The 24,868-nt window shown below is 38.6% G+C and overlaps 2 protein-coding genes across 2 annotated transcripts; one reads left to right on the top strand and one right to left on the bottom strand.

Annotated features, from left to right (window-relative positions):
• Positions 1-1,240: 1,240 nt before the first annotated feature.
• Positions 1,241-24,122, bottom strand: LOC139943825 (uncharacterized). The gene is made up of 6 exons (XM_071940656.1): positions 23,502-24,122; positions 22,716-22,869; positions 21,835-22,118; positions 3,637-4,222; positions 2,346-2,675; positions 1,241-1,994 (listed from the first exon to the last, which is right to left on the bottom strand). The coding sequence occupies exons 1-6, from the start codon at positions 24,058-24,060 to the stop codon at positions 1,697-1,699; spliced, it is 2,211 nt and encodes a 736-aa protein (XP_071796757.1). The 5' UTR covers positions 24,061-24,122; the 3' UTR covers positions 1,241-1,696.
• Positions 4,792-20,265, top strand: LOC139943824 (sushi domain-containing protein 2-like). Its single transcript, XM_071940655.1, has 2 exons — positions 4,792-5,188; positions 12,705-20,265. The coding sequence occupies exon 2, from the start codon at positions 12,713-12,715 to the stop codon at positions 16,259-16,261; it is 3,549 nt and encodes a 1,182-aa protein (XP_071796756.1). The 5' UTR covers positions 4,792-5,188; positions 12,705-12,712; the 3' UTR covers positions 16,262-20,265.
• Positions 24,123-24,868: the final 746 nt, after the last annotated feature.

Raw genomic sequence — 24,868 nt, 5'->3', positions numbered from 1 at the left:
TTTGTAGAAGAATTTTTGTGAGCGACACTAGTTTGTGAACAAATATTGAGTTACTGATGATTGGCTGAAGAGTTTTAATACTGTTTGAGTGATTAATACAGTTTGAAATTAAAGAAACAAAAACATAAGGACTATAAAATGATTAGGCTGACAAAATTACCCAAAACAAAATTACCGGTAACTAAATTTTAGCTGCAGCATTAAGCTAGACTAAGCTTTTACTTCTACTTGGCACAGTATATGAGGTTTGGATTTAATGTTAAAGAGCAGTATTTTGCTTGAAGGGAAGGTATATAATTGGTAATCACTTTTAAAAATTAGTAGCAATACAAACCGCCTACAGCAGCTTTCTATAGTACAAAGCAAAAACATAAGCAAAAACATAACAGTTTTAATGCCCAAAAATTTGAATCTGAGCCAACGCCTCCAGACTGTGTACAAAATGTGTACCTATCAGGGAATAATTTTCCTTCATCTAGACATATTTGCAATCTCAAAAATGCAATCACCTTTTGGAATGAAATTTCATGTTAGTTTTATGTTAGTTTAATTGTATACATCATCATTCTTATTTGATTAGAACAACCAAACAGTTCCCAAAACCACAAAAACCAAAGGTATACTGACTTTTAAGGACCTAAGTGGCGGGACTGAGATTCAAACACACATTCTAATGATCATGATTCATCCACCAGAATTTGAATCTGATTCACTAGACTCCTCGGCAGAAGTACAATCCTGCCTGGTCAAAATACAATAACATAGTTATAAAATATGCCGGTGTGGCGGTTTCAACTTTCCGCTGTGTTCATGTTTCCGAATGACCAAATACGGTAGCATTACGTCATGCAAAGCCTGCGCACAGCAAGCGAAAGTAGTCAATTTTTAGTGCCGTATTGAGTTGTCCGTTACCCTCCTGTAGCTGTCATGGTGGCGTCCACGAGTCGAGTACAACTAGCGGCGAACGCGTGGATCGTATGAGTTGTTTTATATGCAAGCAGAGTGTGACCTGCCTAAAGTTGTTCCCATGAATACACGTGTACAGATGGGGCAAGAGATTATGTGACTACACAGAAAAGAAACGTATTACAAACAATTTGGGGTCACTACTGAGAGAACTAGTACTCGCCAGGGTACTCGCGGCGGTATCTGACAGATCACCCGGAAAACTGAACATGCCGGAAGACTGAAACCGCCACACCGGGAAGAACAAGGGATTTTTTCTCTACTGAAAGTGGATGAGCTTTCATCAAAGTAAAGAGTTACCTGTGAAAATAGACCGCTTGAACAATGCGCAGCGCACTCGCCCACGCATATCCGGTCTGCCTTTTTTTTTTAGGTCTTATCATGTCGAAACATGCACAAAATAAATTATTTAGTTTTTCAGATATCAATTTTATGGCTCAAAATTTGAATCTGATTGTGTATTCCTAAATTAGGGTTTATTTTTCCTGCGTTTAAATATTTGCTGCGGATTTTCGCAATATTTCAAAAATGCGACCAACAACATTTTGAGATGAATTTTTCACATGTTAGTTTTATTGTATACAGTTACATTTATATAGAATTTAAAAATGGAGGGTTCATAGAACCCAGGGTATCCTTCACGTTTAAGTTTTTTATTTTTTATTATAAAAACTTAAAATCCTGGATTAATAGCACAAACTAAATCTAGTTTAGTGCAAATTTAAGTTGGCTATTTTCGTCGTTTTACTTTCTGCTCTAAGACGACGTCACTTTTTTCAGCAACAAGCTTCTTAGGATTGGGGACTGTGGGCCTAGGGCAGGTTATATCTGCTCCCTTCTCACTGCAGAACTCTCTAACTTCATCAAATAAGTACCACTGACGTTCTGCGTCAAGTCCTGGGGGTGTAAGCTCCTCTGGAAGTTCTGCAGGTGGTAGAATATTGGGTCGACGTAGGAGGTTGAATTTCTTTTCTTTATCGGACTGTCTCTTTGAAGCATACACAACACCAGGTTCCTCGCATGAAAATCTTTAGAAGGAAAAAAAAACAAAAAAACAAATTTAAACATTTTCAACACTCAATGTTGTTAGAATATACTAAAGACTATTTTGTCTCATTTCTGAGTAAGTAGCACTTTTTGGTTATTTTTACTTGCTGAGTTCTTGCTCGCTGTTTTTTTTTTCAGCTAAATGTTTTAAAAAGTCACTATCTTAGTAGAGTTAGAAGAGGAAGTAAAACGAGAACGAGAAATAAAAAGAAGCAGGTGTTCCCTTTTAAGAAGATTTTAGTTGGTTTGAAATTTTATTGCTTTATCCAATGGCCTTTCGTAGACAGAAATGGGTAAACATAATATAAAGAGGAAAAAATGGAAAACCCTACCGGAAATGCTGAAAACTCTTGATGCCGACATCACCATCGAGCGGCTTGAAATACGCCCCAAAAAATGTTTGCCAGTCATAAGATGGGACAAAGACTTCCTGCGACTCGCTGCCAACTAGTTGAGCCATGTTCAAACGGGTTGCTGTACTCTCGACAGTCACGCGCGCTATATCTTCTAAGGTTGACACTTGGGTGCGGCGATATTTCTGCTTAAGAAGGCCAAAACACCAATCCGGACTGAATTTGGTGTGACCAGCCACCATGAAGTTGAGTGAGATGTCCTTGTGAAGTCCATGCAGAGTCCTCCACATAAGATAGAAAAGCATGTATCTACAATCAAAATAAAACGTTGTGTTTTAATGTGCGATTGCACCACGTGATGGGGTTAAGCAATTAACCAGTCATGCGTGACCGGGGCTTGCACCAAGCACCATGCAAGCCCTGGCCACGCCAGTCGTATTCCTGAAATCATCCTGTGTGCTGTGTGCCTCATTTGAGCTCCTCTCAACCCCCAGGCTTCAGCGGTGCCACCCAGCTACCTGGTAAATATTCCCCGAATGTTGCTATAGGATAACCATACAGCGCCATTCACAACATAAAAAGCAAACCAGATGTCATTTCATTGGAGGTGTGGCACAATGCTACAAACGGCTGCAGTCGCTGCAGTAAATATGCAAGGGTTCCAGAGATCCACTGAAAGTACAATATATCTAAACAACCTTGACACTATAAATTGACTAACTTAGGTAGAGATCCAGGGTTATCAGGTCAATGAAACAGAATTATTAAGTGAACAGATGAGTTTTGAGTAGTTGTTTGAAAGAACTAGCAGATGAAGCTTCGCGAAGAAGCTAGAAGAGGAAGATTGTTCCAGAGAGATGGGCCTGCGTAGGAAAAGCTGTGGTCACCCCAAGAGGGATGGCACTTCCAATCCCTCTCAGGACAAATTGACAATAGCATATAATCTAGGCTGATTTCACAAAGAAATAAAACTCATCCCAGGACAATTTTTCAGTATCACCATAGGGATTTGTACTGTGACATCACACTTTACTTAGCAACTACGATTGATTTGCAGTTACGATTAATCTTAGATCTTTGTGAAATCGGCCCCTGATAAGCACAATATGGACAGCACAAGCATAGAGCAAAAACTAAATGAAATGCAACGCACCCTCTCCAGGACAGCAGCAATGCTTTAAGAAGAGTATATAACAATTCAAGATTCAAGAGTTCTGCATAAAGACCACATTTTAAATTAGAAAATGTTAACGAAAATTTTCTCTTGTACCTATTTTTGTTCTGTCCTGAACAGTTGTCGCAGTGCAGACTGAGATGTTCTTCACCAAGTCCGTAATTTTCAAAGAAATGATGCAAGTAGCTGATTACAGCATTACTCCCTTTCGTCGACGTCATCCCTTCGTCTATGAGGTAGTTCACTTGTTGAGGAACTCCCTCGCAGCAGACTCCGAAGATGCCGCATTTTCTTAGATCCACGAAGTACATAGGCCCGGGCTGGAGAGGATTTGAAGGGTAGTGAATCTGTTGAGCAAAATCAAATGAATAATGCATAACGCACTCCCTAGAGCAAGGGTCGTTTCGGCCTAATTTAAAGCTTCCATCCGCAACGACGACTCTTGCATCAGCAACCTGCTTCTTGTACAAAGTGCGCTCTTCTTTGACGTGTTGAAGGTGGGCCTCCTGCCTCTGCAATGTAGCGGTCTTCTTTTCTTCTTCGCAGTTGACGGTCCTGTTGATGAGGTTGTTGTTCTTCTGGCACTCCCAGCAGAGGTCAGTCATTGGTCGACAACACACAATCCGTGGACAGAGTTGTTTCCAGAGCTTCTTGAAGGTGGCCAGTGCTGCTGCTCTGAAGCCTAAAACAGCAAGGAAGATTAACAACAGTTTATCAAAAGAGATGTGCTTCACCAACCAGTCATCTTCAATAACAAAAGCCATATATATTTGGAAAAGAAAATTCTTTTCTTTACAAAATGTCTCAAAAAGTGAAATAAATAGAAACTATAGACATTGAGAAACAAACTCTAGGTGTTCGGTTTCCGGGCGTAAAAGGCCTTGCTTTGTTCTCAAGATTTGTAATAAATGATAAAAATTGCAAAACTTGTCAAAACAACATGATTTTGGGTTACCAACTTTTAGTTGAAAATGCAAATGAGGAACCCTTTTTGAAATCTGGGCTAGACTTTATGCATAAAATAACAAACCTTTGATGAAAATTTGGGCTCAATGGTCATCGAATTTTCAAAAGAAAAATGACATAAAAAAAACTCGCTTGTTGCATTACTTTGTGTGCTTTCAGATGCCTAATAAAAGGCAGCATCTGAAGTATTTTGTTATATGAGTGATAAATTACTTCTTTCTCGAAAAGTACATTACTTCAGAGGAATCAGTTTCTCACAATATTTTATACCATCAAAAGCTCTCCATTGCTCATTCATCCCAAGTAAGTATTTATGCTAACAATTATTTTGAGCAATTACCAATAGTGTCCAGTGCCTTATGCATTATGCACCATTTTTTCCCCTTCAAAATCTGCTTGCACATTGTGAAATCGTGTGCGATGAGCCAATAACTTTTCAATAAGAAGGGACTTCACCTTGACATTGAGCAATGGGTGAAATTTTGGGTATTTCCCTGAAGACTTGCTACTCGCTACGCCCCAATAACACCTTTTCATGAGATTCCTTTGTCATGTTCGTGTAACATTAAAAACCTATAAATATTGCCATGTTTGGAAGGTGTCGTCATTACTCACTTTAGACTCCACTTTGGAACATCGCATGTTCTTGCTCCAACAATACAGTGCAAAGACATCCTATCAGGTAACATTACTTAAAGGAGGGCAGTGGACACTATTGGTAATTACTCAAAATATTTTTTAGCATAAAAACTCTACTTGGTAACGAGAAATGGGGAGAGGTTGATAGTATAAAACATTGTGAGAAACGGCTCCCTCTGAAATAACAAAGTTTTCGAGAAAGAAGTAATTTTTCAGGAATTTGATTTTGAGACATCATCAGGCTTAGAATTTGAGGTATCCAAATCAAGCATCTGCAAGCACACAACTTCACAGGACAATGATGTTTTATCTTTCATTATTATCTCGCAACTTGAGCTCAAATTTTCACAGGTTTGTTATTTTATGCATACTTTGTGGTACACCAAGGAAGTGAGAAGACTGGTCTTTGACAATTACCAATAGTGTCCAGTGTCTTTAATTGATCTGGTTATTTCACTGTTTACAACCTACTTGATAAATACATTAAAGAAACTGGGCTGGATCTCACAATGAATTAGGACTAGCCTTAAGTTTTTAATATCTCATAGGACTAGTCCTAAGTTCGGACTAGTCCTAGCTCTTTGAGGACATGTTTGGTATTTTGTCAAAGACACTTGGTGTATATCCAAGCATTATGCATAAATTATAAAAAATCTGTGTAAATTTGGGCTTAGTTGGTCATCCAAGTTGCAAGAAAATAGTGAGAGAAAAAAACCTTGTTGCACACAATTTCATGACTTCAAGAATGAAGTCTTTCTCCAAGACTGAAGTCTTTCTCAGATTAAAATAATTTGGTGAGAAATTACCTCTTTCTTAAAAGGTACCTTACTTCAGAGGGAGTCTTTTCTCACAATGTTTCATACTATCAACAACTCCTATGAGTCGTTGGTGTATGCAAGTACGGTACATGATCCCTCCACAAAGCGTACATGCACGAGCAAATTTGTTACATTTTGTCACAATTCTTAAACGACAGTTTAAAACCTTGCAGGCTCAAGGCTGTGCTTAGTCACACAGCCACAACCCTGGCGGTGTTAAACAGTCGTTTAAGACCTTGTCGCTACACTTCATTCCCTTATTTTAAGAAAATGAATAGGAGCAGTTTTGGCTAAAAGATTTGTCAAAGACAAGGAAGACTTCTTTTACATGTGGTGAAACTCAAAGGCCATGCTATTTTGAGATTTTCTATGTTATTGTTAGAATTCCATGGTCAAACAAAATTATAGGGAACAAGTGCATAATAGAATTTAAATGTAAAAGTAATGTTATGGGGTGAAAATAACGTAAGATTTATTTTTTGAAGACTTGCTCGCCTGTGCCCCCTGCTTTTCAGTAGCACAGAGTTCATGACAAGTCAAGCCATGACAAAGGGCCCTGCTCATGATCAAGTTTTAGGTGAAATTTTGTGGCTCAACTCTGTGACAATTAGATTTATGATAGACCACTTGTTTGGTTCATCCATGTCATTGGACAATTCCGTTGACAAGTCAGAATTGTGTAAAGTTTCAACTGATAAACAGAATTAGTAAGGATGAAAAACATTTAATTTTAGTCATTTATAGTAACTAAAGGTTCATATTTTCCTCATAAATTTGTTATATTAAACTCTTAATGAAGATTTAATTCAATCAATTCAATTCAACGAACATTTATTTCCACAAAGGGTAATCACTTAATAAGAAAACAAAACAATAGATACAATAAGACTAATACGTGGAGGCATTACCCAGGAAGCCGAAGCTTATAAACGGAATGCCTTAAACATACAGAAAAATAGACTTAAGTAAACAATAAAGAACAAGCAAAACAAAATACAAAAGACAAAACAAAACAATGAAACAAAAACAGATAAACAAACGGAGTGGACGTAAACAGTAGTAGACATCAGACTGACATAATTTTATGCAACATTACGACATGGTTAATAAAAGAGGTACCAAGCAAAATAAAGCACATTTAAACCAAGACAAAATACATGCCTAAATAATAGTAAGTGATGAACAATGTTTTCTTTAAATTTATAGTATTTTATGTTTAATCAAGCGATACATGTATATACACAAATATATATTGTAAACAAAAGTCAATCAGACGTATGAATCTTGTGAGAGGTTCCAATAAAAAGCAAGTTCCTACCACTGACAAAGATGTTTGGATGGTTCATGCAAAGGCAATCAGCCATATGAGTCTTTTGGCGGGAAACTATGAAAAAATACCAATGATGTATGACAATAAATCCTATTTTGTTTGATATATGCCATCCCATGGACTATGTGAAGTGATTCCAGATGAGTTTGCATTAAGGATTTCTAAGTGAAATCGACCCGGGGTCAGCATTGATCCGGATCATGGGTCCTGATCCTAGAGCTTGACCCAGTTTTGGTTCAGGCTGATCCGGTAACTGTTTTAGGATTTGAACTATGGATACTGGGCCTGTTTGACCCATATCTAAGACATTATGACACAGATTCAGGGTCACGTTGATCCAGAAATGGGTCAAACCCATGGAAACCCAGAACCGGGTAAAATCTGACACCGGAGTTTTGCGAGTGTGAAACGTTTTTCCTCTAAGTAACTCAAGCAGTACGCTGCCCTTTCATAACACATTCCACAAAGTGCATGGATCATTTCCGTACACTTTTAAAAAGTCTTGGCAAAATGCTTAGAGAATTGGTTGTGGCAAAATAGTCCAGACCAGATTTCAAAAAACCCAACTTCGAGCGCCATTTTTGAGTAAAAGTTGGTAACATACCTGATTTAACTAATTTGGGGAAGCTGAATCTGAAAATGATGGATACCAAGGCTAATTTTTAGTCCTTGTCCCTGAAAACCAAATTTAAAACAATACAGAAAACCTAGCAGACGACGGACTTCTCACGTGAAAATTAGTCAGGTTCTGCTGTGGTTTCATATTGATGTTGTCAGGATACCATACGGGTCAGGCACCCGGGTGCAGGCCAGGTATCCGTTACAAACTTTTGAGTGTACTGGATAGACCTGCAATCAAATTGCACTTTCAGAGGGACCAACAGGTGCTTTCAATGTCATTTTGAAAGTATTTGAGTTAGTGTTTTTTTCTAATAAAGAGTTATTTATTATTTGAACATAATTTCTCTGTTGTTAAAAGCACAACAATGATACTTCATGGCTTGAAATTATCTTACCAGTCAAAACAAAAATGATTTTAAAAGATTTTAAAGTAACTAATTTTCGATTACAATTTTCCCTCGTTTTAAAAAGTATTCTCCACAGTTTACGAACCAATCTAACTGTTGTAGGCTAACAATTGAAAAAATCCAGTTTGTTTGTTTGTTGGCAGTATAACGCATTGTTTGTCGTGTTTGTACACACACGGACAAATTTCACACAAGAAGACGATAGTAAGATTCAGAAACAAAGGACAACAAAATATGTATTCCCCCCCCCCCATTGATAAAACAATCCAGCACTCTCTTTTCAACTGGGTGTGAAGAACAAGGAAAAAACAAATATCTCTTTATTCATTATTACCGCTCAATCCACAAGTATAGACTCCTACTTTATTTTTGTATGTCAGCTTTTTTTAGTCAGAATAGTTCAAGATACTTCTTTAGAAGGCCTTCTAAAACTGACATTTTTTTCCGGGGGGGGGGGGGGGGGATTGTGGTGGTGAGCTTTGAAAAATCTCAGGCAAAGCTGACCTCTGGACTTGGCATCTCTGTTAAGGTTTGAAGTGGGTGGCGACTGATGTTTCGCAGGGTGCAGTTTATTGCTCCGTGGGTGCATGCACCTCTAAATGGTACAGACTGGTATATATCATTTTGTACAGGGGGGGGGGGGGGTAAATTCGCGTGTTAAATAACAAATATTAAGGCTTTACGAGAAACAAAAATACATGCGTCTGTTAAAGATGTGTTTATTCAAAATAAGTCACTCATGTAGGCCTACCTAACTTTTCAGCATTTTTTAAATGCATCAAACAGCAACCAACTGTTGCTAATAACTTTATTTGTTCCATTTAACCCTGTTCCATTGTTGGTACAGTACACATGTACATGTCATCCCCACACACACTGCAGAACGTATACACGCAGAAATTGCAACATTTTTAACAATGATGATGCAAAACGCTATTTTGCTATTTGTAAACTATGTGACACTTATCTTATATAGAACAAATTGTTCACAAGATGAAAGTGTATACATTACTGATTCTTTTCATATAAGTTTTGCCAGTTAAACCTTTAAAAGAGTACATGAAATTACTGTTAAGAATAGTATGTTTTCAGAGTTACGAACTTTGTGAAACATCAACAACTGTTTTGGAGCAGGAAACGAACATTCCATTGATCAAAGTTCTGAGCAGTTCAAAACTTAAAGCAGTTTGGTCAGGACTCATGATGTAAATTTGCCAAATCCGTTTTGTTCTAAGCAATCGGCCGTCAGGTTTTGTTAACAAAACCCATGTGCGGCTGAATCGGGTACATTTTTAGGAGTTTTTCCTTATACAAAAAAAAACAATTTGGACGTACAAACCCTCAAAATAACAAGGCGACTGTTTTCTAAAAGTGAAAAGTGAGAGGATGTAGAAGTAGTTAATAAAGACCAATAAAATTACCGTTTCTATTTAGTTTGTATAGGGTTCCAGAGATAATAACATATAAAACTGGATGTTTTATCAGGGAACTTCACGCTGGGCTTCATGTTAACCAGAAAGTTTACAATGACAATTAATTGATATGAGAATAAACTAAAAATTAATTAGGCCGATGCTCTGTTCCTTCCCAAAAGCGGTGGTAAAAACAGTAGGTTGGGTATCTGTTGCACAGCATGTTCCAAAAACTCGCTTTATTTGGTGCTCCGACAACTTTGTATGCGTCGTTGGACGTACGCTCGATAAAGCACGATGAATGGGGCCTAAGATTCTTAAATCGTTTAAACGTTATTGGAAACAACATTCAACATATTATAGCAACTAATCATTAAATGTATTTATTTTCAGTAGAAATTGACTTTGTAGTAAAAGTGTTCTGAGCCATCCAAACCAACTGGCACGTTGTTTTTTTTAAATCTGTTTACCAGAACTTCTTCCTTTTCAGTCAGATAACTCTGCCGGCTATTAATTAGTTGCTGTGATTATGAGTTTGTTTTAAAAGAGGGTACTACTTTCATACAAGCCTTTTTTAGTTGGATATCTCCTCTGCTATTAGATTATTTTTGAGGGGGAGACCATGCAGAGACTCTTGCGAGCCTTTAATCGAGTAAATCCGCGGCTATCGGTGACTATGGATTTGTTAAGGAGGGAACCAAATACCACTGCTGATTCCAAATTCATCGTGTTATATTGTCTGATTGGCTCTTTGACAAATACTTGACTAATATGTATTGGAATTATACCCAATGTGCTCAACACAATCAAATAAGTGTGTCATTATAGCAGTGTACGTGCTATATTTTTAGTCGACTAAGTAATTACCCTTACAGTCATCTTAGAGGGGAAATACTCAGTGCAGTGAATACAATTAATACAATAACAGCAAAGAGGCGAAAAATAATCCACATTTTATACGGATAATGCGTATAGGCCCGCTGGATCAACACTCAAATATCACGTAAAACCCTACATATCATGCCAAGTACCATCATTGCCAAGTATACCCTTCCCAAATCAAAAGACAATAAATGACAATATTCAATACCGATTATAAACACAATTTCTAATCCAATCCTACAAAAAGATTATTACCTGTAAGAATACCTCCCTTACCCCACATTACCTTTCACAACATTGTATATATACTAGAATCCTCCTCATCTAGCGGGGTGCCGCACGAGGCGCGGCATCCCGCTAGTGTATATAAATTATAAACAAATGTTTTGTAGTATTTGGGCTCCCATCCCTGTCCTTACAGAGACATTTCTATACAGGAAAATACAAAATTAATAGTACACAACACATTGCAATTCGATTGAATAATGACTTGCGAAAAAACACAAATCATCATGCAGATGGACTATCATTCAGGAAACTGATGAGCAAACATATAATTTTGTAAACATGTAAATTTCCTTTGGGGAGATACAGTAACATGACATTACAAAAATGCCTCTATGGAATCGACGCATCAAAGCATTCCATTCAAGCTGATATTTCCCAAAATCCAATAGCGTTTTTCCTAAAATTAACCTGATTTTATGTTATGTTATGATAGAAGTATACCGGAGAAGGTATCCTTGTAGTACTAGACAACACGGAAACACATACAACAGCTTGGTGCAAGGAGGCATCCTCTTTTCAGTGTATGTCATTCTTTCCAGCATCCACTTATGTACAGAATCATCTAAATCGAAAATCATATACTATCACATTGCAAAGAAGTCCGCTTTTTTGTTTACCAAAACAATTTGCCACAGTTTGTACTCCAAACTATGATTGCTAATATCGAAGATACGCACACCTTTCATGAATGATTCATTGCTGGGAACCGTCCTAGCTGACATACAAAGATAAAGTAGGAGTCTATACTTGTGGATTGAGCGGTAATAATGAATAAAGAGATATTTGTTTTTTCCTTGTTTCTCACACCCAGCTGAAAAGAGAGGGGTGGATTGTTTTATCAATGGAGGGGATACATATTTTGTTGCCCTTCGTTTCGGAATCTTACTATCGTCTCCTTGTGTGAAATTTGTCGGTGTGTGTACAAACACGACTAACAATACTGCCAACCAACAAACAAACAAACAAACAAACTGGAATTTATGTTTTCAATTGTTAGCCTACAACAATTAAATTGGTTTGTCAACTGTGGAGAAGACTTTCTAAAATGGGGGAGAATTGTAATCGAAAAATGAGTTACTTTAAAATCCTCTAAAATCATTTTTTTGGTAAGATAATTGCAAGCCATGAGTGTGAACACTAAAAGCTAACCTATTCAAAAACAGGGAGCACTGAAAAGTTGATATACAATACAATTTTCTGTATCATTGTTGAGTCTAGACTACACCTGGTAGGCCTACCTGTTTAGGTAGTGTAGGCCTACATTATAGAAAATAATCAACGATTTATGCTTTTAACAACAGAGAAATTATGTTAAAATAATAAATAACTCTTTATTAGAAAAAACACCAACTCAAATACTTTCAAATTGACATTGAAAGCACATGTTGGTCCCTCTGAAAGTGCAATTTGGTTGTATATCTATCCAGTACAATCAAAAGTTTGTTACGGATACCTGACCAGCACCCGGGTACCTGCCCTGTTTGGTATCCTGACAACATCAATATGGAACCACAGCAGAACCCGACTATTTTTTACGTGAGAAGTCCGTCGTCTGCTAGGTTTTCTGTATTGTTTTAAATTTGATTTTTCAGGGTGAAGGACTCAAAATTAGCCTTGGTATCCACCATTTTCGGATTCAGCACCCCCAAATTAGTTAAATCAGGTATGTTACCAACTTTTACTCAAAAATGCCGCTCACTTCCTTTACTATAGAGCCCTTTTTGGAAATCTGGTCTAGACTAAAATGAAGGTTTTTTTCCCTGTATACTGATGCTTTTATATCTTTATATTTTCTGTTTAGTTAACAAAATGGAGATTGTGGCGAGTCGTTGTGTCTGGTTGGTCACCATACTTGCGCTCTTACAAAGCCAAGCTATGGGTCAACTCACACCAATTGCGCCAGGTTGCAGTGGGATATCTAGAGGTGAACATTTCATCATTGGCTTTACTGATAACATCGAGGATGAGTATACACCAAGTAGAGAGCTGTTCATTTTAGTGGTTGCATTCAACAATCAGCAAACCACAAGGGTAACGATAAGCAGTAAGCACCAAGTTGGTGGCCAGCCCTTCTCAGAAACCTTTGATGTAGATCAAAGTGGATTTAAACAAGTGAGAGTGCCTGTAGAACTGACAATGGCTGACACTGAAAGAAGCTTCAAAACCATCGATATATCTGCAACAAACGAGGTCTCTGCATACGGTTTAATGTACCAGGACTTTTCAACGGACGCCTTCCTCGGTATTCCAACAAACAATCTTGGTATGCAGTACGTAGTGGTAACGCCAACAAGTGCCCGTCCTGTACATTTTGCCATCATTGGAACTGACACAGACTCCACCCAAGTTCAAGTGACAATGCAAGGAACTGCAACATTTGAAGGAAGGTCGTACAGCCGAGGTGACATTCTGAGTTTTACGCTGAGTTACCAAGAATCCGTGCAGATCCAAAGCGAGGATGACTTAACCGGGAGCATCATTCAAGCTGACAAACCAGTTGCAGTATTCAGTGGCAGCGAATGTGAAAGAAACCCTGGCTCTGCATGCGATACGCTAACGGAGCAGCTGGTACCCGTTAAGAGTTGGGGGCAGAAGCACATTTACACCGCATCCCAATCCACAGACAGCAACCAATACTATATTGTTTCCTACTTTCCAGGAACTAATGTTTCAATCCCGGGTCTTGAGCCTCTAACATTCAATGCAGGAGACTCATGGGAAGGATTTCTAACTGGATCTGGTCTAGTAACCTCAACCAACCCGATTCTGATGATGCAGCAATTAGCGACCATTAACGGCACTACTGTCGATCCTTCCCTGATTCAAGTACCGGCTGTGGAGCAGTTTGGGTCTAGGTTTGGGTTTACGACGCCTCCTTATTCTGGAGGTGATCGTGCAGAGGGTTACTTTAATTTCATTACCATAGTCGTGAAAAGAGACGCGCGTCAAACTGTCTATCTGAACAACGCCCCAGTCAGCGTTACTAACGGCATACTATCTGTAGATGAGCACGATGTTCCTGGAACTGACTACATCTCAATTACCATCCAAGTACCTAAAGGGGAAGGCGTTTACTATGTAGACAGTCAGTCGTCACCAGTGTCTGTTATTGTATATGGTTATGAGAGAGCTGAGACATACGGTTACGCTGCAGGTTTGTCCCTGAATAGTAACAAGCAGCATCTGAGTTTCACACCATACTTCCTGAGGGAGCTTGGTGGAGAAAGGTTCAGTATTACTATACCGTGCACCCAAGACAGTAACAATGTTATTATTGTTCGAAAATGCAAATTTTCTACAGGTGTTGGAGATGTTGAGGTTGATGGTGTTCGAACCGGCAGCTATACTCTAGAATGCATTACCCCTACCTTCTACAAGAATGGTCTGACAGCAGTCTATGTGTCCCTTGATGGTGGTAGCACTTTCCCATACTCTGGTGTCGTCTATGTTCCATCTGAAGAAGACCTTCCGCCACTCGTTACTGTCCAGCAGATGAACCAAGAAGCCGGTAGCCGTGTCATTGATCTCAACTCAGCTGATCCGATCTACATTTCCTGGGATCAAACATTAGTCGGGGATGACGTTTCCCACGTCACTGTGATGGTACGAGTTTCAAGATACAATGCTAATGGGTTTCCAGTTCTAATGGAAGGAGTTGCTGTAAAAAGTAATGTTGTCAACAATGGCACTCTTTTTATTCCTGGCCAGGACTTAAAAACATTTATCAATCCCGCAAGTAACGACCCTTCTCTTGTAGCGTTTTATGTCACTCAATACAACCAGCGGCGTCGAAGGGACAACGTTTACGCTCGAAGAATCTATTCTGGGGTAACGCACGTAATCAATTCAATTTTGAATGTCCCATGTTCAGTTTTCAATCGTCAGTTGAATAATGTTGCTTCTGGCTTAAATCCATGCCCATGTACTTCAAATCAAGCAAATGTAAATTCTCTAAACTTTGTGGAAGCAAACTTCTTGAATTCCTTTTTCCATCCCGGGGCTGAGACATGCTATAGGTCGACCACATCCTCGTCATCAGGTTCAGGTCAGCAGTGTTGCTATGATGATAACGGAGACATCCTGGTCGGCTCCCCTGGAGGAGGAACAGCCGATAGATATGCACCTGGCGATCATTTCTGGTTCCATCAATGGTATGACGTCCTGCCCTGGCTCGGATGCTGCAAACTGTCCAACAACTGTGAGGCGTATTATGACAAACGACCATCAGATGACTGCTCTGAGTACGTCCCTCCTCGGCCTGCTGGAGGTACGGGAGAGCCTCATATCACGAGTCTCGACGGGAAGAGGTTCACCTTCAACGGAGCTGGAGAGTTCCTGATGGCATCATCGACTCTTCATAACCTGACCTTCCAAGCCCGTATGGAAGTCTACCGAGATACCAATGCATCAGTGTATACTGCAGTCGTCATTCAGACCAACGATTCCGCTAAGGTGCAGGTGCAGAGGTCCAACATGAACCAGACCATGATCCTTGTAGATGGTGAAACGATACTCCAGGATTCCAGCCTGATTCCAGTTCAATACCACAAGGGCCTTCGAATCAGCTTCAATCAAGATCTATCAGAGATCAAAATCTCTTTGAAATCTGGTGTTGCTGTCATCGTTTATGTCAAACCAGAAGTGATGTCTTTTATTGCTCAACTAGACACAAAGTTCAAAGGTCAGGTTAAAGGTCTGTTGGGCAATATGAATGAAGACCCGGATGATGATTTACAATTTCTGAATGGCTCTTCATTAAACACTAATGCAGCGCTGTATGAGGTTCATGCATTAGGGTTGGAGTGGTTAGTAACAGAGGAAGACTCCATTTTTACCTACATTTCCCCTTACGACTACAAAACGTACCTATTCCCTGAATTCTCCCCAAATCTCGTCTCTCCTGATCCAAACCTCATCAGTCAAGAAATCAAGGACCTCTGTGGGGAGTCATTTGAATGCATTTTCGATGCCATGACGACTGGTAGCCTGTCATTAGCCAACGAAACACTCCTAATAACCGGTACCTTAGAGACTATACAGATGTCCTCCATTAAAATTGTCAGTTGTGGATTTCCGGGGAAAGTAGAGAATGGGATAATACATGGGTCGGTTTACTTGCAGAATTCCACCCTTAGGGTCACCTGTGACGGAGGGTTTAACCAACAAGGGTCTGCCTCACTCTTGTGTCAGGGTGATGGTCAATGGTCTTCCGATCTGCCTGTGTGTGTTCAAGAATCAAAACAGATCAATGTCGTAGTTGTTTTACTCATTGCTCTCGCTGGTTTTACTATTACCGTATTGATGATATGGGCTCTTTTTCCAGTCAAGGAAAAAAACAATCCTGCTAAGCCTAATTAAAGGCAGTGTACACGCTTGGTAATTGTCAAAGACCAGTGTTCACACTTGGTGTATCCCATCACAAGAATAAAATAACAAGCCTGTGAAAATTTGGGCTCAATTGGTCATCGAAGTTGCTAGAAAATGATGAAAGAAAAAACACCCTTGTTGGACGAATTTGTGTGCTTTCAGATAGGAATAAAATACTTCTAGCTAGAAGTCTTTTAATATTTTAGTAAAAAGTTACCTCTTTCTCAAAAACTACGTTACTTCAGAGGGAGTCGTTTCCCAAAATGTTTTAAACTATCAACAGCTCTCCAATGCTCGGCACCTCTAAGACTAGAGGTCGACGTTCAAGTCTCTTTTATTGGTCCAGTATAGTGCGTTAGCAGTACATCTCTCTCTCTCTAGTCGACCGAGGTTGGAATCATGTTGAGGGTTGCCCACCCCTGTCTATCTCTTAATAGGTTGGGAAGATCAGCTGGAAGCACCCCGATGTCCCTAGCAACTACATCTGTATAGCTGAGCCTTTGTCTTCCCCTGTTTCTCCTTCCATGTTTCGGTGACCAGGTGATAAGCCGAGAGACAGGTTCTTTGGTGCTTCTGTATGAATGCCCTGCTAGTCTCAGACGATGCTGTTGTATTTTGGTGGATAGTTTTGGTTTCTTACCATTCAGTTCTGTATTTGTCATGTGTTGACTCCAGTGAACGTTGAAGCATTTCCGCAGGAGTTTTGTAAAGCACCCATCCAGTTTCTCTTCAAGTTCCCTTGCCATACAATATAATTGATTCTACGGTTGATTTGAAGCCTGATTTCCATACAGCATTAATTTTGTGACACGCCGACCATGCCTATTCTTTTGATAGTTTTCCCTTTGCTGTCTCTCACAAGGGCACCCAGGTACTTATAGTTGTCAACTTTGTTTAAACACACCACTGCTACTTGTTTTGATGTCAATTTTGTCGTTGGTGTTGATGTTGATTGTTGTATAAGGTTAAGATCACACGTTTTAAAGTTAGGGGAAGGTAGCTACTAATGTAAATATCAAATTCAAGGGTTATGATCGAGAAATACAATCATACATGTACATATTATTAAACAATTACTCATCATTTGGAAACTTTTAAATGGGCCTAAAAGTACGTTAACAATTGTGTTTGTCTTGGGTTTTCTTGTTTTGTATAATGAGAAGGTGATTAACTATAACACTAAAGTTTACTTAGTTTGTTTTATACTAATTAAAAACCGACCAGACATTATGTCTGCAATGTGTTTTAAATTGTAACAATGTATTTTATAATTTCAGAATGTGACTCAGATTACCATAGCATGGTTGATTTTATTACATTTGCATGTGGTTATTACATTAATGGGCGATATAACAGTCACCACTCACTCTATTGAAAATTGTTTAAGCGCAAATCTGAAATATAAACATGACATATAATTGTAGGCTTTGAAATTGGTTGTATTATTGCATTGTATTATTGTATGTGCTGTAAATATCAGCATTTTGTATGATTAGACTTTTGTTTTTTTATAAACTGTATGTAGTGATGAGACAAACATCAAGTCTCGCACGTTTAAAACGATCAAACAACTCAAACCAAGACTATATTTGAATTTCTCTATGAAATTAAATTTATCTTTTCTATTCTGTTCAAACAAATCTCCTAAAAAATTAGTATGTTCAAGGCAGTGGACACTACTGGTAATTACTCAAAATAATTATTGGTATAAAACCTTACTTGGTGACGAGTAATGGGGAGAGGTTGATGGTATAAAACATTGTGAGAAACGGTTCCGTCTGAAGTGCCATAGTTTTAGAGAAAGACGTAATTTTCCACGAATTTGATTTCGAGACCTCAGATTTAGAACTTGAGGTCTCCAAATCAACCATCTAAATGCACATAACTTTGTGTGACAAGGGTGTTTTTTTCTTTCATTATTATCTCACAAGTTCGATGACCGATTGAGCTCAAATTTTTACAGGTTTGTTATTTTATGCTTATGTTGAGATACACCAACTGTGAAGGCTAGTCTTTGACAATTACCAATAGTGTCCACTGCCTTTAAAAATACAGTTTCAATTTGTATAATACTACATTGAATCCAAGTTAACACTTGGGGAAGAGGTTGTCTATTTATTAGGAAGCCCAATTTCCAATCACGTACGAATGATTAATAATAACAATACTCGATCTTACACAGCGCTTTATCACACCCCTATTAAAGGGAAGGTACACATTTGGTAGTTACTCAAAACAAATATTAACTTAAAAACTGACTTGGTAACGAGCATTGGAGAGCTGTTGATAGTAAAAACATTGAGGGAAACGACTTCCTCTGAAGTAGCATAGATTTTGAGAAAGAGGTAACTTCTCACTAAAATCTATCTGCATTTTCTTGCAACTTCGATGACCAATTCAGGTCAAATTTTCACAGGCTTGTTATTTTATGCTTATGTTGGGATACACCAAGTGGGAAGACATGGGTTTTGACAATTACCAAACGTGTACCTTCCCTTTAAGGAGCGTAGATTTGTGCTTCTCTTGACTAGACCAAGATGTATTCATTTTCTTTGCTGTTTTTTAAATGTGGCTATACTGTTCACTAAATTTACAGAATTGGTAGGGGGTAAAAATCGTTCACAGATTTATACAATGTAATGACGATAGTAGAAAACATCCCTTGGAACATTTCTGTATAAAAGTTTCATATTTAATGAGAAATAGATAAAACTTATTTCCCATTTGGAGTTATTAAAAAAAGAAATCAATTGATGTCTTACAAAATGAATGTGGTATCGGTTTTCACTATTTTCTTGTGAACCTGATGGCTGATTGACCTCAAACTTCTACAGGTTTGTCAGTTTATGTTATGTGCCACATATTACATAAAGGCAGTGGACACTATTGGTAATTATTCAAAATAATTATCAGCATAAAACCTTACTTGGTGACGAGTAATGGGGAGAGGTTGATAGTTTAAAACATTGTGAGGAAGGGCTCCCTCTGAAGTGACGTACTTTTTGAGAAAGAAGTAATTTTCCACGAATTTGATTTCGAGACCTCAAGTTTAGAATTTGAGGTCTCGAAATCAAGCATCCTGAAAGCACACAACTACGTGTGACAGGGGTGTTTTTTTCTTTCATAGTTATCTCATAACTCCGATGACCAATCAAACTCAAATTGACCCAGAAGTTAAGGTCGCACAATTTGGGCGTTAACTTTTCAAATGTTGCCCAAGTCTTTATCTATCCGATATCTAAGTATGAACATCATAGCTTTTATATTCAACGAGATACAGCAACAAGCAAATGGTCATTTTTCATATTTAAAAACCTTGTCATGACGTCATCATTCCAAAAAAGTGGCGGTTTCATCTACTGATTAATGCCTATGCATGTACATTGTAAGTTTGTACACGCTTTACTTTTGTCTAAAATTGCTGAAGAAGGTTCAGAGAGAAAGAAGAATGCAAGGAAAAATACCAGAACAATAACAATATTAGTTTTTCTGCTGTTAGCCGAACATCTAATAACAATAGTTGTTCGGCTGTTACAGTGTTAGCCGAACACCTAAAAAAACATAACAATAACAATAGTTGTTTGGCTGTTAGCCAAACCACCTAAGTATTCTGAATTGTAATGTTTTTTATGATTATTTTGCTTTCTGTTAACATTACTGTTAACATGTACCGTCATTCCTAAAAAGGCACTGGACACTACAATGGGTTAATAATCAAATCATTGTTAGCATAACACTAACTTGGTAATGAGCAATGGAGAACTGTTGATAGTATAAAACCTTGTGAGAAACGGCGCCCTCTGATGAAGTAACATAGTTTTTGAGATAGAGGTATTTCAGGCATCTGAAAGCACACAAATTTGTGCAACAAGTGTGTTTTTTCTCTTGCAACTTCGATGACCAAATAATTTTAACAAAATTAAAAGATTTTATATTTTATCAGGCATGAAAATGAAGTTTCAGGATAAAAAAAGGAAAAAATATGCAAGTGTTTAATGAGGGACTAAATTGCGAACGTGAAGCGTGAAGCCCTTACGCCGTGGGGTCCGGGGCCCGCTTTGAGGCCCTGGGAAAATTTAAGGTTGTAGATGCTTTCTGGTGCAATCTAGACAACTTCTGAGACATTTAGGCCCCCTTATTGTACCACTTTAAACTATTCTGAAATGCTTTAAAAGTAAAACATATGATGCAGCGAAAAATTATTTGTGTATATAGTTCAACCGAAATTTAGGGTCGCCCGCAAGTCCATTTCACTAGCCCACATGTAATGCACACAGTTTTCGAAACCTAAAAAAAAAAAAAAAAAAAAAAAGTTCGCAAATTTGCATTCATGCACGATCTGATCCCCTAATTTCTGCCGTCAATAATTATTTTTCATCAACAAATATTTAGATTGAATGCAGATAGAACTTGCAATGAAATCTTCGTGATCGACAACGTACTTTGAGAAAAAAAATATACAGCGAGAGCGATGTGTTTGTTTTAACATGGTTTTACAAAGAATATTAGACAATTCGAGATTGCGGCAAAATCTTTTTACATACTTAAAAATAATCTCTGTTTATGAATTTAACTGCCGTACCTCTCATTTATTGTGAAAAAGATTTCTGTTTACTCGTTCGTCGGACTAGTTAAGGAAGAGATTTGTTTCTGTCACTGGCCGACAGGCAGGCAGGGGCCAGGGAAAAGAGGCAGCAGGCCGACCGCTAGATCTGAACCCTGCTCATCGCTCAACATAAACGCAAAACCATCGCCGAATAAATGCTGCTCTGGAGAACCTAGGAGGAAGATAGAACCAACACCAATTCCAGTTCCATTTATTTTGTTTATTCATTATCTTCTCGTCAATTTCCTTGAAATCCTAGCGGCTTCACGTTGTAAACATGCACGGCATCGAAGGTCAATTTTGCAGCAAACTCAGGAACAAACTCTGTTAACACACGAGTGCAGATAGACAGACAGTCCTTTCTATGTCCAACATGAGCATTAAGATGCATACACCGCACGCACCACACACACACAACACAAGTCGGACTGTTTTTCACAGTCTACGGAACAAAGTGAGTATTTAGTTGAGATCAATCGCTGTACATGTACAGTACATTTACTTTGTGAAAAATTCTCAACACATGCATATTCCATTGATGTCAACATCTAGCAGGGTATCCGAATCGGATCGAGAAACATTTTGAACGTATTGTCCTTTCTATTGCCACAAACACTTAGTTTATCGGGTGAATTTACACCACCGAGACCTACCCCCACCCCCCCCCCCCCCCCATTTTAAGTTCAAATTCACACTGAAATCCGGAAGATTCTCATGCTTGTTTTATGCACGTTGGGACTAGGGAGTGAAAATACTGGTCTTTGACAAAATTAACAAACATGTCCTGCGGCCGATTTCACAAAACGCTAGGATTAATCCCAAAACTTTGGGTGGGTAAGTTCAATGCGTCCTAACATCTATGGATATGGAACTTAACGCGTCTTAAGTCCTAAAATTAATCCTAAGTTAGGACGAGTTTGGTGAAATCGACGGCCATGCCTTTAACATTGACACCCACCTGTTGTTTCCATAGCTGGCTTGTAGTAGTTCCTCCAGATGCTGGCTTTCGAGTTGGTTGATGGTAGCAGACGAAGATCCGATCTCTTGTACCCAGAAACACGACCAGGAAGAAGAAGTGCATGCTCCTCAGCAAAATTGTAGATGAACTGAAAAACTCTTTTAGTATCCTCGTAACTTAAAGTTCTGATACATTCGACTCGGCCTCCAGACTTCTTACGACGTGGAGTAAGACCTTGCTCCCTGTACCATTTTTGCACCGCACTTACCTTGTTCTTGCTAACGCTAAAGAAAAGTATGAAATAATAAAAAACACATAAGTCTCACTCTCTTTTAAGTTGATCCCCTGGCTGTCGCTTCCCAAGTTGAAACTTGGGTGTGGTCCCTGGCTACTCAGCAATTAATGATTCACTGACTGGCACCCCAAACAAAGATATTGACTAAATAAAGAGATGGCAAAATAGGACTAGATATTAGCTCAGTTGGTAGAGTGCTGCCGGCACGTTCTCAAAAACTACGCTACCTAGCTGTTTCTCACAATGTTTTATTCTATCAACAGCTCTCCGTTACTCGTTACCAAGTAAGGTTTTATGCTAATAGTTATTTTGAGTAATTACCAATGTTGTCAGGTGCCTTTAAAGAAAAGAAGACAATTATTATTAATCTTATTTTATATTATACTTTTGTTTGTTTACATGTAGATGAAACATACTGTACAAAAGTTTCACCTCACAATAGCCGAGCAAATTCTTTGTTAGTAAATATCACAAAATTAAATCAACTCACACATAAAGGAGACGGGAGGTCTTTGAGCAACAAACCCTCTTCTGACTTCTGCAAGTTCTTTGTTAGTAAATGTAAAAAAAAAAAAAATGTACTCACACATGAAGGAAACGGAAGGTCTTTGAACAAACCCTCATACTTCTGACAGTGTGGATACTGCGGGTTCTTGTGCGAGCTTTAACTTGGTAGGAGACCATTTCACTCATGTTCATCGAAGCATGGAACATCCCCAAAAGTAGCAGGTCTTTTTCTCCTGAACAAACATGAGCCAATAATTAAGCTTTTCAATAGCTTTCACATAATGTAGAGAAGTTTAAAAATAGATCTGCATACAAATGAAGTATCGAGCACAATAAATCTTATCATTGGGGGGAAAAAGCTAAAACTTCAAAACATAATGTTTTACTCCAATTGATGGGGTCCTTTGTTTTACCACCACTATTATAGTAGTAGGTCAAAGTTTGATAAAGTGTTGCTATTTTTTCACTATTAACTAGCCTGTGAAAATAGGGTTAAAATATGGTAAGTTTAAAAGCCTAGGGCTTAATAAAACCATCTCTTCTTTTATTTTGTCTCTATGTATTGTCAAAATGTGGAAAATAAAGTAAAGTAAAAGTGCACTAAGTGCAAAAGTTAGTGAGTTGTCATGGCAGAGCAGTTTCAATTTCTAGTTGCGATAACGTTACCCTCCTGCCGCCGTCGGGAGGAGGGTCACGTTATCGCAACTAATCAATTTCAAGTTTTAGTGATTAAGTCATCTGAGTGGGGGTTTGTAAGCGCAATATGTGGAACTATAGTTATTATTGTTTTCTACATTGGTAACTACAGACAGAGTAAGACTGAGACTGGGCACTCCTACATTCCTAGAACTGTGACTTTATATACCTTCTGTCAACCCCTGCATGTCCAAACGAATGCTGCACACTTCCTCGACGGTGAACTGCTTGATACAAGGCTTTCCTTTAAAGGTAGAACATTCACAGTTGAAGTCCCGAGCTCTCCCCTGCTCCACGGCGCAATCATCGGCGACCTTGTCCCCCAGTAGATGTTGCACACGTTGAAGCTCGTTGGTTGAAACGGGTGGTTCGTCGTCACAGTCAACTTCATCCTCATCTAGACTTGAAACAAAATTGAGGAAGACACTCGCTCCAGAAGCTCGGGGTGTTCTGGGTTTCCTAGGTGATTTGGTTTTTCTGGGTGATTTGGTTTTCAAGGGTGATCCTATAAAACCCGGAGCTTCGGTTGCCTCTTCTTCCCAACTCTCGTCATCATCATCGTCTGAACTTTCGAGGCCGTCAAATATGAAATAATCCTTGACTAGCTGTATCAGAGCAGCTTCGTCCGTTCCTTCCTCCATGGAGAGACCAGCAATGTCGCAGATAATGTTAGCATCACTAACGGAGGTAAGCGCTCTCTCCATCTCTTCATTTTGCACATCAGCCATGCTTAGTTTTCAAACTTCTGACTGGAAATTTAAACGGTCTAGCTAGACTCCGCTAGCTCCAGACATTTAAACCACAGAACAACAACAACATACAAAATTAGTCTGGTACCAATTCATTTGTAGCATGTTATTGTGTCGTTGTTGGCTAGCTGTTCAGGGAACCCGAACAAACCTGGTGTATCGAGCCCAAACACGTGCACTGGTGCTCGATCCCGTGATACAACAACGTCACACAAAAAATGTAATTATGAAAAAGTGTGAACGACTTCCAAAAAGGGGGCGGATCCCAGAAGCTTTTTGGTTTTAGCATGTTTGATTGGCTTAGAAAAGTTCTCATTGCTAAATATATTTGCATAAGTTTGTGGAAGCTATTGGATTTTGGCATAATCCATAGTACTGTAATACCAGGTAGAACTCTCCAACATCTATATTAACAATGCCAAAACTATCAAAGTTTTTGTATCAAAATGTAGGACAACTCAGTTTTACAGAACTCTTGAAACTAAAAAAAATTACTTTGAACTACATTTACTTTAGTAGTCTACGCAAAGGCAATTGATACACAGTCAGTAATATATCGCAACTTTGCATAAACTATGTGGATTGTGATATAAATAATAATAACCGTATTTATAACGCGCCTTTTGCCAAAGGATACAAAGCGCCAGGTATTATTACTGCAAGGAGTGGGGCGACATTTTGAGATATAAGACCTAATCCTTAAGCACCATGTAATGGTTTACAAGGTGCTGTGGCGCAATATGCTGCCAATCCAGCCAGGAACACCGGGGCGAACCCCTTCTCTTTT

This window comes from Asterias amurensis, chromosome 11, assembly GCF_032118995.1.
Source record: "Asterias amurensis chromosome 11, ASM3211899v1".
NCBI lineage: Eukaryota > Metazoa > Echinodermata > Asteroidea > Forcipulatida > Asteriidae > Asterias > Asterias amurensis.
This window is presented reverse-complemented; position numbering and strand designations above follow the sequence as displayed.

Coding starts and splice junctions, on each gene's coding strand:
- LOC139943824 (XM_071940655.1), top strand. CDS start 12,713: ATGGAGATTGTGGCGAGTCGTTGTGTCTGGTTGGTCACCATACTTGCG.
- LOC139943825 (XM_071940656.1), bottom strand. CDS start 24,060: ATGGCTGATGTGCAAAATGAAGAGATGGAGAGAGCGCTTACCTCCGTT. Junction 22,870..23,501: donor CATGCAGGGGTTGACAGAAG/GTATATAAAGTC, acceptor ATGTTTGTTCAG/GAGAAAAAGACCTGCTACTT. Junction 4,223..21,834: donor GCCAGCTATGGAAACAACAG/GTGGGTGTCAAT, acceptor TTGCTGTTTTAG/GCTTCAGAGCAGCAGCACTG.